Source organism: Bos taurus, chromosome 2, assembly GCF_002263795.3.
Source record: "Bos taurus isolate L1 Dominette 01449 registration number 42190680 breed Hereford chromosome 2, ARS-UCD2.0, whole genome shotgun sequence".
Taxonomy (NCBI): Eukaryota; Metazoa; Chordata; class Mammalia; order Artiodactyla; family Bovidae; genus Bos; species Bos taurus.
This window is the reverse complement of record NC_037329.1, coordinates 31,735,644-31,753,560: the sequence shown is the minus strand read 5'-3', so window position 1 is coordinate 31,753,560 and position 17,917 is coordinate 31,735,644. Positions and strand designations below refer to the sequence as shown.

Sequence of the window (17,917 nt, the reverse complement as noted above, 5' to 3'; positions counted from 1 at the left end):
AGCTGTTGCTTCCTTATTGCTACCCTTCACATTTTGCTAGCTGTCAAATATTTATTAAGAGCAAAACAGTACATAGTTTGGAGAAATCAGATAGTAGGGACTTAAATTCTTGTCATTAGATGAGACATTCAACAACATATTTTATTTGAGCATGAGCATTACATGTTCAATTAGCTATCAGATATTAACTCAAAATAGATACTGTCACCAATATCAGAATTACAAGTGACTGACATAAATGGGTCCATTTCATACTCCGGTGGCCCCTTTCAATTTTATTCCCTATGATCCTTCCCTTATTCTCTAACTCTGATCATATTTTTCTCAGTTTCTTTAAACAGCCATGCCCCTTCCTGACATGGGGTCTTTGAACCTTTTACTACCACTGCCTAAAACACTGTCCCTCCACCTTCTGCTTCTCCTCCCTCAGATAAACCATCCGTTCTGTGGGAAAGTTTTCAATGCTCCTCCCAGTGTAGGTCCCAGCCCTTTGTTTCATGTGTGCATACGTGCAACCATGTGATTACTATCCATCAGCTTCCACTACTCAGCATGCTGCGTGACACCAGGGATGACGTCAGTATGTGACTCCCAAGATGTTCCTCCAGCAGTCAGCACAGTGCCTAGCACAGCGTAAACACTCCTTCAGTGATGACTGATGCCATCACGAACAGCTCTGTAGGAGACAATATTAGGGATTCCAAAACAGTAGCTTGGAAACCTCACAGGGTTTAAAAACTTCTAGGGGAGGAAGGGCACACATGAGACCAAAGAGAAAACACAGGCAAAGTTTTCAAGAAATCGGCAGACTCAACAAAAGTAGATGAGATGACATCTCTAGGACTTTGTGAGAATTTGAAAAAAATAAAGACCATATGGGTGGAACAAATATCATAAGCAAAGACACTTGGACTGAAAAGGCAAAAACTATGCATGAAACAGAAGATGGAAGACTCAGTTGAGATGAGAGAGACCGAATTCCCAAGACCAGGGAAGGAAGCATGGGCCCTGGGAGGCCTATGGAAGAAGTATCTTGGCCCAGCACTGCTGGACACTGGTTTCCATCAGTGCAAACTAGCGAGGAGGGCACCCCAAGAGTGGATCCCTTTTAATATACACAGATGACAAACTACCTTTTTTTCAATGGCTGGAAATAGATAATTAAGTTTTAAAAAGACAGTTTTACTAGAATAAGATTATCAAGTGGTAAGAGAATGATAAATAACCATATGGCAATCTAATCATTTGGGAACAAGTTCAGTTACAAGTAACAGAAAAATCTATTTGACAATGGCTTATTAACCAAATTAAAATTTTGATTTTTTTTCTTTTTCTCACATTTGAAACCAGAGGTGGACAGCTCAGGGTCTGATGAGGCCGTTCCATCAAGTAACTATGGATCTAGGCTCTTTAAATGTCAGCTCACAATCCCTCAAGGTCACAAGGTAGGTCATCCCCACACCACCTCTGTAAAAATCCTCAACTTGGTTACATCTGGAGGTTATTACATTTTAGCAGGAACATTAGAGTGCGTGCTGGGATAAAGAGATGAACTAACTCAGAGTCAAAGCATCTGTGTGGCTGGGGATCCATACAGATCTTCTGGGAGTTCCGTATGAATTCAGAAAGCCAGGATGACGCTTTTTGCTGTATGAATTCATTTCCCGTCTAGCATCAGGGCCTGAGGCCCAGTGTGGCCTCACTACTGGAAATGCCCCAAGCCTGGCATGGCAGGAGATTTAGCACTGCCCCACCTGACAATCTGGATCGGTGACACTGGAGAATCATGCCCTGTCTAGGCTTCCAACCAAGAGAAGAAAGTGTGTCTGCAGGCAAAGAAGGGCCCAGAAACTCTCCTTCAAGCCCCTTTGCTCCTCTCTGTTCTTGATCCTTTCTGCTCTCCTTCTCAGGCCAAGAGCCAGGCAGACTGCTCATTCCTCGGACTTTCTTTCTCCCTCAAGGATAGCAAGAAAGACCCTAGCTCAAGCGGGGGTCCAATTTTATAAAGCAAGATATCAGAAGCCCTTTCAGTGCGCTCTGTTACGTGGTAGGAAAAAGGGCAAAAGAAACAGCTCCAATTTCATTATAAAAGAAAGTAAACACTAAAATTAAGTCTAAAAATATCCCAAACCGTGGACACACACATATGCATATGAATATATTCATGTTATTTTAGGACCTAAATCCAACACAAATAATAAAGAGGGTCAAAGCACAAATCCCACTCTAATGTTCCCAGTAACTTCATCAAAGGAGTGTTCTCTGAAGCCTCAGTGTTTTTAAAACTCATGTAATTCCTGTGAAGATGCCAGTGCTGACTAATTCATCTTTGAAGTAAAAAAAAAAAACCTTCACAAGTGCTAATGCTTATTCATATTTAAAGCAGAAAACCACTGGTCATGCTTGTGTTGGACACAATGTTATTCCAGTATCTCATTTCAGTTTTTCAGCAGTCGTTTGTTCCCAGAATAACCATAAGACATGCCTAAGCGAAAAAGTTAATAACTGTCTCACACAGTGAGGAAGGACAAGTAGGGGAAGGGCAAGTGGAGAAGAGTTTAGAAAAGAGGAGAAAACACGAGGAAAGGAAAGAGAATATTTATCAGAGCCCAGGACCCATAAGACTTTTTGCTGTAAATTCTTGAGCCGCCTGGCATCAACCAAAGCACTTTTAGAACCTTCCTGTTTCAGTGATTTTCAAAAGCATATCTTCTCATATTTAACTTCTCTGAACCTTAGATGTAACTTACCATCAATGGTTATGGCATAGTTTAATTGGAAGCATATAAGATAATGATACTTTTTGTGATGTAGGGTGCCAGAGAATCAATGAAATACGTGATATTCAGTCTTCTGATACACCTGCGGGTATTATTTCATGAACTTTTAACAGCATGCAAACTATCACTTTCTAGACCTAACATTCCCATATTGAGATAGCACTAGGGAAAACTGATTTATATCCATTTTTTATAATTTTACCTTTTCTCACTTTTCTAAATATTTCTTTTCTATCAGTGCAAAGCATGTGTATCAGTATAAAACATATATAGTTCCATAAAATGGAGTAGGAAATGGCAACCCACTCCAGTGTTCCTGCCTGGAGAATCCCATGCACAGAGGAACCTGGGGTGGCTATAGTCCATGTGGTTGCAAAGAGTCGAACACAACTGAGTGACTAAGTACAAGCACATTCCTATAAAAAAAATGGCAGCAGTACTGTTAGAATTATAAAATACTTAAGGCTGCCAGGACTCTTAGAAACACCCACTGAAATCTTCTCATTTTACACGTGAAGAAGCTGAGACTGAAGAGGGCCTTGACTTGCCAGGGGATCCATCTGCTCACTGGCAGAACCTACCAGGGAATCCGTCTCTGGGTTCCTACCTGGTCTCTCCAATCTGCTTACCCAACTTTACGATGCTGTTTTGACAAGACATCTTGTATAAACACATTAGATAATTGAAAACCCAAATATGCAACCATATGCAAATACGGCTCAAAGCACCCAGCTTTTTGAATGTCAAAAAAGTTATTCTTTGTGTTTCACTTTTTTTAGCACAACTTGCCAGAAGAAAAAAAAAAAAAGGCATATTCAGAAACAGCCAGGAGAGGGAGTCTTTATTTCTCGGTGCAAATAAAGAAAGAAAACAGGATGCTTTGAAAGTTGTTTTAATTTTGTTAGCCCTTTAATATTTAATATTGCTTTATTATTATTGGGCTTCCCTGGTAGCTCAGTTGGTAAAGAATCTGCCTGCAATGTGGGAGATCTGGGTTCAACCCCTGGGTTGGGAAGATCCCCTGGAGAAGGAAAAGGCTACCCATTCCAGTTTTCTAGTCTGGAGAATTCCATGGACTGTATAGTCCATGGGGTCACCAAGAACTGGACACGACTGAGTAACTTTTACTTTTTTCACTTTTACTATTATTAACCCTACTGTGGTCACGTATGGATGTGAGAGCTGAGCGCCGAAGAATTGATGCTTTTGAACTGTGGTGTTGGAGGAGACTCTTGAGAGTCCCTTGGACTGCAAGGAGATCCAACCAGTCCATTCTGAAGGAGATCAGCCCTGGGATTTCTTTGGAAGGAATGATGCTAAAGCTGAAACTCCAGTACTTTGGCCACCTCACGCGAAGAGTTGACTTATTGGAAAAGACTCTGATGCTGGGAGTGATTGGGGGCAGGAGAAGGGGACGACAGAGGATGAGATGGCTGGATGGCATCACTGACTCGATGGCCGTGAGTCTGAGTGAACTCCGGGAGTTGGTGATGGACAGGGAGGCCTGGCGTGCTGCGATTCATGGGGTCGCAAACAGTAGGACACAACTGAGCGACTGAACTGAACTGACTGATAGAGGTCCTGTTTAAAATAGTTGTAAGCTTCTAACAAATTTAAATCTATTTTTAAACATTCTAAACTATTTGAATTTTTAAGATAAATCATGTCTAAATCTTTAATAAGAAGGGTTAGGGATGGGGTATAGGGTGGTATGTATATATTTTATACGTATATATATATATATATATATATACACACACACACATATGTATATGTATATGTCACTTCTGGTGGTATATAATATAAAGTCCCCTTTCCTGGAACTCAAGCTGAGATCCTCCTTGGCATTTGGAATATCATGGCAAAATTTTTCTTCAAATCCTGATAAAACTACCCCAACTAATTTGACTTTTGAAACTATAAAATAAAACTCCTGGTATCTTCACAGACACAACTGAATGTGTGTATCCAAATGTGAAGTCCAATTAGGAAGCTATAAACAACACAGGACAATGCTGTTTTGCCAAAATGGTTTTTTAATCCCTCTTTTGAAACTGTCTTAAGAGCAAGCATTTTTAATATCCTTTGGGAGTAGAAAATCTTTATCCTTTCAGAGAGCTTAATAACTGAAATAACCAAAAGTCTTACTTCTTGTTTTCTGCCAAAAAGAGATTCTTATTTTTCTAGATTTGGCTTAGGGTGCTGAGGCATGGCCAGGAGAGTCAGCCCTAAGACCGGCCCCGAGCAAGAGTCTTAGACTGTTAATCAGCCCAGCTATTTTTAATCTGCTTTCATTGCCAAAAGTGGACCAGACATTGTAGTTTGCAAACTAATACGAAGTATGGCCCTCATTCGTGCAGAGGTTCAGACTATGGCTTGAGGCCATAGTAGACTCCCAAAATCTGCTCTGTGATCAGATCCTAGACCACCAGCTTATCAACTATGAGTCTTAGATTCCTCATCCTGTAAAATGAGCAAAGTGACAGCAAACTCATAGCACTCCATTCATAATATTGACTACTACGATACATTTTTGAAAGCAAAATAAGTTCCAAGAGATTTCTACTGAGGTCCAATGAACTCTCTCATATGGTTTGATCACTATATCTTTGAAGCAAGATTGAGTGCACATCAAGGAAAAAATAACTAGGAAGGCAAAAGACAGAGCGAGTAAAGAAAAAAAAGGTGAGATTTGTCCAAAGAGTAAACTACAGGTGGGCTTCCGTGGCAGCTATGCTGGTAAAGAATCCACCTGTGATCAGGAGACCCCAGTTCAATTCCTGGGTTGGGAAGATCCTGGGAAAAGGGATAGGCTACCCACTCCAGTATTCCTGGACTTCCTTGGTGGCTCAGATGGCAAAGAATCCACCTCTCAGACAGCAAAAAATCTGCTTGCAATGCGGGAGACCGGGGTTCAAGCCCTGGGTTGGGAAAATTCCAGGAGGAGGGCATGGCAACCCACTCCAGTATTCTTGCCTGGAGAATCCCCATGGACAGAACAACCTGGCGGGCTACAGTCCATGGGGTTGCAAAGAGGTGGACACGACTGAGCAACTAAGCACAGTACAGCACAGACTACAGGTGAGAAGCAAGGGCTTGGCAGCTGCGGGGTGGAGCCCGCTCTGCAGCCTGCATGCGCCAATCAATTCTGACAGGCAGTCCCTGTGCAGGCAGGGCTTACCTGGGCTCAGTCCTGCCTCATCATTCATTAGCAATGTGCTTTGGGTAACTTCTCCAAGCCTCACTTTTCTCATCCCAGACTGCGTTTGCCCACCAATCCTTTAGGGTTGTTAACAGGATTAAAGAGACCGTGAAATTAGTGCTGAACACTGTATAGCTGCTTTTATTTCTATTGGTGTATGTGGATGGCAGGGAGTGCTCAAAACTGCCCAGGGCAACAAGCTGGGGGGTGGGCGCTGGGGTGAAACAGAGCTCATGAAAAAGCAGGGTGGACCAGCTAAAATGGGCCCTGAGTGCATGACTTCTCACCACAAGGTATGGAACATAGGGAAAAGGAAAGGAGTGCTACAGAAAGATAAAGAACGAAATCCTAGTAACAGGTCAGTATCAAAAAAGCCCAATTTACTTTTTTAAAAAATGTGTTTATTCAATGAATAGGAATTATATCTCAGCTTTGTACATTCCCTGTGCTGGGCACTTGAGTGTAGAGATGATCAAAACTGACACAGCCCCTATCAGCATATAGCTCACAGTCCAGTAATGTCCCTCTGTCTACTGAGACAATGTCTGAACACTAGGTACAACTTACCTCTTTCAGGAAGTCCCTGATGGATAATCCCTAGGAGAGTGAAAGGAGAAGTTATCTAAATACCTATCTTATTATATTTAAATCTATATTCCCAGATTTTTAAAAAAATATTCATCAGCATATAATAGTTGGATTAATTTTTTTAATTCAAATTAGAGTCTTCATTTCAGAAAGTAACCAGAGGGAACAAGAATTTGAGAGACATATTGTCTTTTGTTCCCTGGCTGCACTGTATCAAGGACAACTACTTTTTGGTTGATTCATTGGTTATAAAAAAATTTTTGGATACCTACTTAACAGGATAGAGCCCCCACCACCACCATTTTTAATAGGCAGATTTTAAACTGTTTATGAAACTAGTAACACATGCCAGATGAGGGGGGAAAAAAAACAAATTCACATTTGTTGAGCTTCTACTACATGTCAAGTACTTCTAAATATTTATCCTATTTAATCCTCACAACTGCTCTGTGAGGAAGCACCATCATTCCCAAGACAGAGAAACTGACTGTTAGAAAGGTTTAAAAAGAAGACACCTCAAGTCACAACACTGATCAGTGACAGAGCTGAGTTCAAACTCAGGATTTCCTGACTAAAATAGAATCTCCACTCTATCACACTTCCTAAAAGCACACTTTTAGGGAAAAGAAACATTCTGTGAAAACACAAAATCCATTCATCTATGTGGTACCCTTCCTGCATGAATATGCAACTCTGTTACCCTGTATAAAAATTAAAAGGACAGAAGAAAGATTAAGGTTTAGCAGGAATGAGAACTCCAGGCAAATAAGCAAAAACAGTACTCACTACCACTTCAAGACCACCTTTCAAGCAAGGCACCCACCTAAAGTCAAGTTACCATCTATGATCTCCACTAGCCTCCCCTTCTCAGGAAATCTGCTCTCTCCCCACTTACTAAATTTTTACTGTCTCCAATCAAGCAATAAAATATATTTGTTCAAAAAGCATAACCATATCTTATAGCTCGCATGACAATAATCAAAATCTAAGGGATAAACATTTTCTGCATGCCTTATATGTAGGAGGCACTTGACAGCTAGTTGCCCACAAAGAACCATCCTCCCTATCTCCTGATTCTGATGAGAAGGGCAGCGTGTGGAGTTCAAGGCCTATATTGCCAGGCTTCCCTTGGATCCAGACCACATGACACGATCCTGGCCAGTAAGTGGTGAGCAGAAGCTCCTGGTTATTCCCTGGTGGCCCGTTAATAACTGACAGAAGTAGCCTGTATACCCTTGGTTCCTCCCATTTTGTATGCTAGGAATGTGAGCCGGATGACTAGCAATTTGCAATTGTCTTTCCATAAAAGGAAAAGGCACCCACACTAAGGATGGTACAATAGAAAGCAAGGGGCTTGGTTGCCTGAGGACATTGCAGGAAGGCTAAGTTAGCTTTGGACCAATTCTTGTAAAGAGAAAGAAAAATAAATCTCTCCCCTGTTTAATACACTGTCATTTGAGTTTTCCGGTTACATGAAATTAAATTCAGCCTGCAACTGACAAAGCACTTTATTTAAAGAGTCTTTTCCTTCAAAGCGTAAAATCTAGTTATAAAACAAAATACACCAAATTTTGAAAACCAAACAGAGCAAGATATATAAAAGATATACGAGGTCCACAAAGAAAACTAAAAGTCAAATATGAAAAGTCAGAAAGTTTAAGATACCTAAGGATAAGATAATAAGACTTAAATATCATAAAAGGTAATAACGAAACTAATGTCACCGAGCAGGCATTACTGAATTGAGGAATGAGTAATAAAGGTACAGCCACTGACATCTGAGCCAAGACATCATCAAGACAGATGTGATGAGAATGAGTCTTAGAAGGCTTCAGGATGGTACTACAGCCTGAGCTGGGACACAGCCAATAGCCTTTGGGAAAACAAACAGGATCCTGGAGTTGTCTATAGGCCATGGAGCATAAGTCAGGGTGCAGAAGTACAGAGGGACAACCAGCACACGCTGTTTGGAGCACAAGGAGAAAACCCACGTGCTGCATGGAAGTTTCATAGGAAGCTGGGGAGACGCTTGTGGATCCAGGTCCTGAAGCACAGTGAGTGCTACGTACGCCTGGACTGACTTCACACGTATTTACAAGTTTCTGGGCAAAATAGTGACATGAAGATCTACATTCTTTCGTTCTTTATAAAATTGTTTTTAGAAATTCAGAGCAATAATTCTAATTGTTTGAGGAGAGAAATGAGTATAACAAACTATTGTCTTGTACAATGGGGGAACTGGATCGTTTAGTAAATGGCCTTGCTCCATATTATATTCATCAATTTTGGATTTTCAAAATGATTTGAATCTTATGAAAAATATATTCTAAAAAGTATCTCTTATTTCTCTGAGATTTTGGAAGACATGTTAGAATTTTGTGTGCTTTTGAAAGTCTCTTGTAATTGTAGTATGGATAAAGAATGTAGAAATGCTTGGAAACATAGTTTGCAAAATGATTTTAATCTGAAAGAGGTAGAACCCTTTCTACCCACAGAATCAAAATATGGACATCTGGCCTTCTGACCTTGCAGTCTTTCTATAAAAAGAATGCGAATTTTATATTGCACTTAGTGTAAGCCTTATAATGCTTCAGTCTTTTGTTAACTCTCTGGGACCTTAAAATAGTTTCTTGATGTAATGAACCCAATTAGAGCACTGGGTACAATTGCCTTTCCATCTCTCTCTCTCTCTCTCTCTCATTCTCTCCATTCTCCTCTCCCCCGCTCTTTCTTTCACACACACACACAAACACACACACACATGCACACACACACACACACACTCATTTTATTGCTCACAGTTGCTTTCTGAATAAAATGTTTTCTACACTAGAGCATATGGGAGTTGGTGGAGGTGCAGAGGAAGATGAAAGGATTTGTCTGAGCTAATTTCAGACTAGAAGCTGAATGGCAATTAAACACACCATAAGGCAATTTCATTAACATATTAATTCAGGAGGTAACATGTATCTAATAAGAGAAGCACACTGGAAGTCACAAGACCTAGATTCTATTTCTAGCTTTGCCATTGACCTTCTGAGTGACCTTGCCTGATAAGTCACTCAACACCCAAGAGACTCAGTCTTCTCATCGGAACAAAAAAGGCATAACCTAGTAGTGATCTGAGAAAAATGCTGTGAGGTAAAGAACTCACTCAACACACTTGATGAGGATGTGATCATTTCTGAGAGAGACGATGAAACTTTCTTCACTGGAACCTTGATTAAGTACTAACTAGAATCAAGGAAATCAGATCCAAATAGAATTTGAGAAAGTAAAATGCTCTTGCCAATTTACTTCATAGAGAGTCCACACAAATACCCTATTCCTCAAAGATCAAAACACCTTTGATCTGCTACAAAAAAGACCCATACCATACTATGAGCCATGTTAAAGTTCAAGTTCTCAATCCATCTCAGGAGATCTTATACCCAGTTAAATCATATGCACTTGCTGATAAGAAACTGACTCCTTAGCACTATTAGGCATTTTCAGAAATGTCCTCAGCCTTTGAAATCATTATGGTTCCAGTTGGCAAATTATTTTGCAAGCACCACTCATTCAGGATGAGCAAATTCTATGCCAAACCTGTGGAAAAAATACCTACGTTCTTTGGAAAAGGAAGAGCTGCCCCCCAAATACTTTGAGAAATGCTTGTATTAATTTGTATCATCCTAAATTATGGTGCATATAGAAATGACAAGTTAATTACAAGTACGGAGTAATTTCCTATCTTAGCGGAAAAAAAGGCATGGTGTGACCAGAACAGATGGATATTTTTTAGTCAGAAAAACACACAGTTCCTAAAATAAGATCAACACTAAGATTTTGAGAACAATCTTACAGACAATGGGTCCTCTAGGGATTAAAATGTTGGGAGAAAGAAATAGTATTACATATTTTCAGCAAATGATGTGCTAAATTATATGAACATCTAATATGTGTTCTCACAGGAAAGGAATAACATGGACTTGGGCAAAGGGAATTTTGACTTATTTAATTATTATAATAGAAACCTGACTACAAGCTTATTATAAAAGACCAAGAGAAATCACAATGATATATCTATTGGCAGCTCAGACTCAATATTAATTATAATCACAGTAATCTTGTTTTGCTACTTACCAATCAGAGCTGGATGTTATTTACTCACACCAATTTCCCCTAGACTAACTGCTCCAAATACTTGAAGATGACAGCATCTTTTTCTAATATTTTATACACTAAGAAAATAAGAAATGGTTTAAATATTTTATTATAGTTATAAAAATCCAAATACTTGATTCACAAAATTATAGACACAAATAAGACTGAAGAGAGCACTTAATGAAAATCTCTCAACAATTATATTATAGGTGACGAGGTAATGATGCCAAGTTTAAGTGACTTGCCCAAGGTCATACAGCTAGGAAATGGAGAATCCAGGTGGCATGCTTTCCACCACACCAACATGTCATGCAAAAAATACCATACGATGAAAGTTTCTTGGTTAATCCAAACTGAAAAATTAACTGGATAAAGAAGAACCCAAACATAAGGACATAGATATGATATATGCTATTATATCTTTTCGCATCCCTGGTGACTCAGAAATCTATATAGTCATTATTAATACACTACTAAGTCTAAGTCAAAATAAAAGTTCCAGCTCAAAGCAAAATATTTTTAATTAAATTTGCTCAAGATGAGAGAAAGACATCAAGAAAGATAAGAACAAATGTTGGCAAAATTATCATATACTATTTCACTGCCAAGTAAAATGTCCCTGGTGAATAAGTAGTCAATTGGATAAGAAAATAAATTAAGAACAATAAAAAGAGACACTTCTTGGGAAAAAAAAAAACTCTAATTGTAAGATTTGTCATTTTCAAATAAATTAAACCATGACATCTGACTTAATGAAATACACTGATAGTTAACCATTAAAAGTTAGGTATGGAAATAACATTACAGTTTCTAGAGTCACCAAAATCATTCAAAAATTACAGTGCCAAAATGTTTTTTGGTGCTTTCTTTTTTTATACAACAGATTTGATACTTTAAGGATTTCAATACATGCTTCTTATTTGGTGCATTTCCAAGAGAAGTTTAGTATATTCAGCTTTACTTAAATGCTACATTATGTGTTGTGTTTATTACCTTATGAAGTACAATGCAGCGAGTGAGACATAGGAATAAACTTTACAAAAAAACTAATAGACAAAATATTTGCACACAAAGGATCGATTGCATTAATAATTAACAGAAAGCCTTTTCACAGGGTAATTAAATGGAAAGTTTTTCTTAAGCAAGAAAGCAGAAACTCAATAGAAATGGGTAGAAAAGTGGAGGCGAATTAACTGGTGCCATATGTTTAAATAGTAAAACAATTACACAGTCCATTCAACAATGAAGATGGATATATTATGAATTATAGTGAAACAAAGAAACTGCTCCTTAGTAAACAAATATGAAACATAATAGCTGGCAGATTGCCTATTGAACTAAAAGCAAAGAGGCCTGAAGTTACAGTAGAAGGGGAAAAAAAGAAAGAAAAAGCTTCAATACAGTCTCTAAATCACAATGCCCTGAAATTGAGACCAAACTGCTTTCACAGGAGCTTTTTTACAACAGAGATGTGCTGGCCCTGCTTTTTTTTCCCCCTTAGTCTAATTTCAATAATCTGTCCTTTAATCACCTACAGCCTCAATGAATTCTAGCCCCTCTCAGGATAGGTAACGAAAGTGACCAACACGCTAATAAACACAGTTACAGGAAGGAAAAAAAAAAAAAGCAAGAAGAAGAAAAGAAAAAAGCAGAAGTCACATACCCTTTTCTGGAGAACTATGGGCGTTATTGCGGGCAGAGTGACCCTTCTTGCACTCAGACTCATGCCTGTTCTTCTCAGAGGGATCCCCTCCCGTAGATCATGGACGAAATGAAAGAAATCTTTTATAGTTTCTCCTTGGGAATCTCGGGGCTCAGTGCAAAGAAACAACTAGGAAAGTAATAAATGTCACTCTGCTTATGTGATTCCAATCTACCCAAAGCCAATTAAGGATGGCTGTGGGACAGGACAAGGCAGCGACCAATCAAAGCCCAGAAAACTCAGCCTTTGTCCTTGGAAACACATTCTGATACTTTTGTTTATGATATTTAAAGAACCAGATTAACAGCCATCTAGTTCACTTAACTTTTTTTTCCAAAACAGTGCAATTCAATGCCATTCTTTGTTGACTAGGCAGTTATGTCTTTACTAAAACATTTCAACATATGGCAGATAAGAAACTGTTTACATTGGTCTATTTAAAGTGTATAAATATGCAGATGCACTAAATTTACTTATGCTACTCATAAAAGTGATAAATGGGTCGATTGAAACATGTTATAAGAGGCATAAAAAAAATAATGCTGAAGTTAGAATCGGTCCAAAAGTGTTCATTTACAAGTTATAATAAAAGGATTTTTATATATATTTAGGCATTTCATCTTCTAAGCAGCTAAAATTTTTTGTTATGAACCTTTCAGCTACCCTTGAAGTTACACACTTAAATATTCCTGTTAAATACAACCTTAAGAATCAACCTAAATAATAATGTTAAATATAAATGGGGCATTAAGCTACAACATATGAATTGGAAATGCTAATGTTTTTTAAAAGCACAGATCTGTGTAACTGAGCATATTTCACTTAATTCAAAGCATTTAAACAATAATCATGCTTAAAGCATTCTCAAAATTTTAACAAGCATTTTGACTTTTGTCTTATAATAACTAAAAATTGTATTTCAGTATTTTTGAGGGTTGGAGAATGGTCCATTTCTGGTTAATGAGAAAACTGTCAATGAAGTCTAAATGAAGAGTAAGAGAAACACTCAAAAATGACAAAAAAAGTATTACAATATTAAAACTAATCTAGTTTTTATAATTATAAAATCTCTTCTGGACTGACTCCTTAACAAGCACCTGCTCAATGCCCTTCACGCAGGACACGAGGTATGATGCACGGTCTTTAGCGTGAGGGGAGCTCCTCATCACTCGATCACAAGGTGGTTGCTGTAGAAACAAGGCAAAATGGAAGATTCTCAGCAACTCAGGCACAGACTTTCCATCTCATTGTCTAGCTGCTACTGGGCAGGGTTCACATGGGTGTGTTTTATATGCATGGTGATCTCATACTCCTCAAAAGACACTACAAACTCTAGGGTTCCCTACTTTGAATTTCAAATCCTACACAGATGGCTCACAATGGTAGTTAGGGGTAGGGGGAGTTCACTTAATAAAAAAGTCACAGTCATCTAATTTGGGGGCATGCATTTGATTCCTATCCTATTAGGGTTATCATGGTCTTTTATTTTCTTTAATTTAAAAAATAAATTTTTACAAAGTTGAGTTGGTTTCTGCCACACAACAATGCAAATTGGCCATAATTACACATATATCCCCTCCCTCCTAAGACTCCCTCCTCTCCCCAAATCCCATCCCTCCAGATCATCAGCAAGAGCCAGACTGGGCTCTCTGTGCCACACAGCAACTTCTCACCATCCATCCACTCGACACCCAACAGTGTATGCATGCTGATGCTACTCTCTCCATTTGCCCCACTCGCTCCCTCTCCCACTGTGTCCAAAGTCCATTCTCTACATCTGTGTCTCCTTTCCTTCCCTTTAAATAGGTTCATCAATATCGTGGTCTTTTAAAATAAAAACTACCAACAAAAATTCTCCTAGTATTGAGAGGGAAGTCACCATTTGTGAAGGAAAAGATTTTGGTTTAACCTTGACTCACTTTTTTGGCAGGCGCACAATAACAAAGCCCTCTGTAACTACATAGTTTCAAGATTACTATCTATAATTTTTCTTTCTTCTTTTCTTAATTTAGTCTTTGGATATTACAAAGAAGCGTTATCTCTGGTCTCAAAAATGTTTCGACCATAATCCAAGTAATTCATTCCACTAAATCTTGAGGCAAAGTGCCTACTATGTGCTAGGCAGTGAGTTAGGTGGTAGGCACACCCTGATAAATAAGGTATGGTCACCGCTTCGTAGTGGAATAGACACTCATTTTTTAAATGAAAAATCACATATGTAACTTTGTTCTGTATTTTCCAAGTCTCTGTAAATGTGTCATCATATTTTCATAATTTAAAAATAAAAACACAATTTAAAAAAATTTTCTAAATTTTTAAAAAGAGGTGAACAAAAAAAAAAAATTACATTCAGTAATGGACTGAGTCTCACTGTGATTAAATGCCAAGTACCAGGGGTGCACCATCGTGACAGGCTTCAAGGAGGAAATGACATTTGCTCTGAAAAGTGATGAGCAGACAAGAATATACAGAACTTGATAACTGATGGAGACACAGAGGGAGCTTCTCAAAGCTGACTGCAAGTTTTGAAGTCTTGGCGAACGGAGAGTTAGAGATGCTGTTTTACATCACACAAACTTTTTAAACACTAAAATGAATCCTTCAAGTCAAAACATCATCCGGGCTCTATATTCATTGCAGTGCAACATACCTGTTCTTAAAAAACATTCAAGAGACAACAAACTGCTGAGGTACAATAGGAACTGTTCAAAATTAAAGTTTACAAATTTTCAGTGAAAACCATGAGGGGTGAAATGTGGTGTTTTGTGACTCTTTGTTCCCAAAAAGATCTTTAGAAAAAAAAAACTTACATATATTTTTCACAGTCAACAAGCTGAAAAGACTAATGAGACAACACTTGCACTTAATAACATCAGAGGAGTCCACTTTTCAGCAATCCTTTCCAAGTGTTCCTAGTGACTGTCCTTTATCTTACGTCCTAATTATTAATTTAACTTTCAGATCAGATCAGTAGCTCAGTCGTGTCCGACTCTTTGCGACCCCATGAATCTCAGCACGCCAGGCCTCCCTGTCCATCACCAACTCCCGGAGTTCACTCAGACACACATCCATCGAGTCAGTGATGCCATCCAGCCATCTCATCCTCTGTCGTCCCCTTCTCCTCTTGCCCCCAATCCCTCCCAGCATCAGAGTCTTTTCCAATGAGTCAACTCTTCGCATGAGGTGGCCAAAGTACTGGAGTTTCAGCCTCAGCATCAATTCTTCAGAATGGACTGGTTGGATCTCCTTGCAGTCCAAGGGACTCTCAAGAGTCTTCTCCAACACCACAGTTCAAAAGCATCAATTCTTCGGTGCTCAGCTTTCTTCACAGTCCAACTCTCACATCCATACATGACCACAGGAAAAACCATAGCCTTGACTAGGTAAACCTTTGTTGGCAAAGTAATGTCTCTGCTTTTGAATATGCTATCTAGGTTGGTCATAACTTTCCTTCCAAGGAGTGAGCGCCTTTTAATTTCATGGCTGCAGTTACCATCTGTAATGATTCTGGAGCCCAGAAAAATAAAGTCTGACACTGTTTCCACTGTTTCCCCATCTATTTCCCATGAAGTGATGGCACCGGATGCCATGATCTTCGTTTTCTGAATGTTGAGCTTTAAGCCAACTTTTTCACTCTCCACTTTCACTTTCATCAAGAGGCTTTTGAGTTCCTCTTCACTTTCTGCCATAAGGGTGGTGTCATCTGCATAACTAAGGTTATTGATACTTCTTCCAGCAATCTTGATTCCAGCTTGTGCTTCTTGCAGCCCAGAATTTCTCATGATGTACTCTGTATAGAAGTTAAATAAGCAGGGTGACAATATACAGCCTTGACGTACTCCTTTTCCTATTTGGAAACAGTCTGTTGTTCCATGTCCAGTTCTAACTGTTGCTTCCTGACCTGCATACAAATTTCTCAAGAGGCAGATCAGGTGGTCTGGTATTCCCATCTCTTTCAGAATTTCCCACAGTTTATTGTGATCCACACAGTCAAAGGCTTTGGCATAGTCAATAAAGTAGAAATAGATGTTTTTCTGGAACTCTCTCGCTTTTTCCATGATCCAGCGGATGTTGGCAATTTGATCTCTGGTTCCTCTGCCCTTTCTAAAACCAGCTTGAACATCAGGAAGTTCACGGTTCACATATTGCTGAAGCCTGGCTTGAAGAATTTTGAGCATTACTTTACTAGCATGTGAGATGGTGCAATTGTGTGGTAGTTTGAGCATTCTTTGGCATTGCCTTTCTTTGGGATTGGAATGAAAACTGACTTTTTCCAGTCCTGTGGCCACTGCTGAGTTTTCCAAATTTGCTGGCATATTGAGTGCAGCACTTTCACAGCATCATCTTTCAGGATTTGGAATAACTCAACTGGAATTCTATCACCTCCACTAGCTTTGTTTGTAGTGATGCTTTCTAAGGCCCACTTGACTTCACATTCCAGGATGTCTGGCTCTAGGTCAGTGATCACACCATCGTGATTATCTGGGTCGTGAAGATCTTTTTTGTACAGTTCTTCTGTGTATTCTTGCCATCTCTTCTTAGTATCTTCTGCTTCTGTTAGGTCCATACAATTTCTGTCCTTTATTGAGTCCATCTTTGCATGAAATGTTCCTTTGGCATCTCTGATTTTCTTGAAGAGATCTCTAGTCTTTCCCATTCTGTTGTTTTCCTCTATTTGTTTGCATTGATTGCTGAAGAAGGCTTTCTTATCTCTTCTTGCTATTCTTTGGAACTCTGCATTCAGATGTTTATGTCTTTCCTTTTCTCCTCTGCTTTTCCCTTCTCTTCTTTTCACAGCTATTTGTAAGGCCTCCCCAGACAGCCATTTTGCTGTTTTGCATTTCTTTTCCATGGGGATGGTCTTGATCCCTGTCTCCTGTACAATGTCATGAACCTCATTCCATAGTTCATCAGGCACTCTATCTATCAGATCTAGGCCCTTAAATCTATTTCTCACTTCCACTGTATAATCATAAGGGAGTTGGTTTAGGTCATACCTGAATGGTCTAGTGGTTTTCCCTACTTTCTTCAACTTAAGTCTGAATTGGGCAATAAGGAGTTCATGGTCTGAGCCACAGTCAGCTCCTGGTCTTGTTTTTGCTGACTGTATAGAGCTTCTCCATCTTTGGCTGCAAAGAATATAATCAATCTGATTTCGGTGTTGACCATCTGGTGATGTCCATGTATAGAGTCTTCTCTTGTGTTGTTGGAAGAGGGTGTTTGTTATGACCAGTGCATTTTCTTGGCAAAACTCTATTAGTCTTTGCCCTGCTTCATTCCATATTCCAAGGCCAAATTTGCCTGTTACTCCAGGTGTTTCTTGACTTCCTACTTTTGCATTCCAGTTCCCTATCATGAAAAGGATATCTTTTTTGGGTGTTAGTTCTAAAAGGTCTTGTAGGTCTTTGTAGAACCATTCAACTTCAGCTTCTTCAGCGTTACTGGTTGGGGCATAGACTTGGATTACTGTGATATTGAATGGTTTGCCTTGGAAACGAA

General features: G+C 39.0%; 1 protein-coding gene across 5 annotated transcripts in view; it reads right to left on the bottom strand.

The window, feature by feature from the left end:
- The window catches only part of GRB14 (growth factor receptor bound protein 14), a 128,920-nt gene that overhangs the window by 57,086 nt on the left and 53,917 nt on the right, over positions 1–17,917 (bottom strand). The window contains exon 1 of one of the 5 annotated variants that reach the window (XM_010801965.4): positions 12,380–12,658. The exons of the other annotated variants lie outside the window; for them this stretch is intronic. Within the exon in view, the coding sequence (XP_010800267.1) occupies positions 12,380–12,442 (63 nt within the window). The 5' untranslated portion in view covers positions 12,443–12,658. Of the gene's footprint in view, positions 1–12,379; positions 12,659–17,917 lie in introns of those variants that run through there. 5 annotated transcript variants of the gene reach the window in all.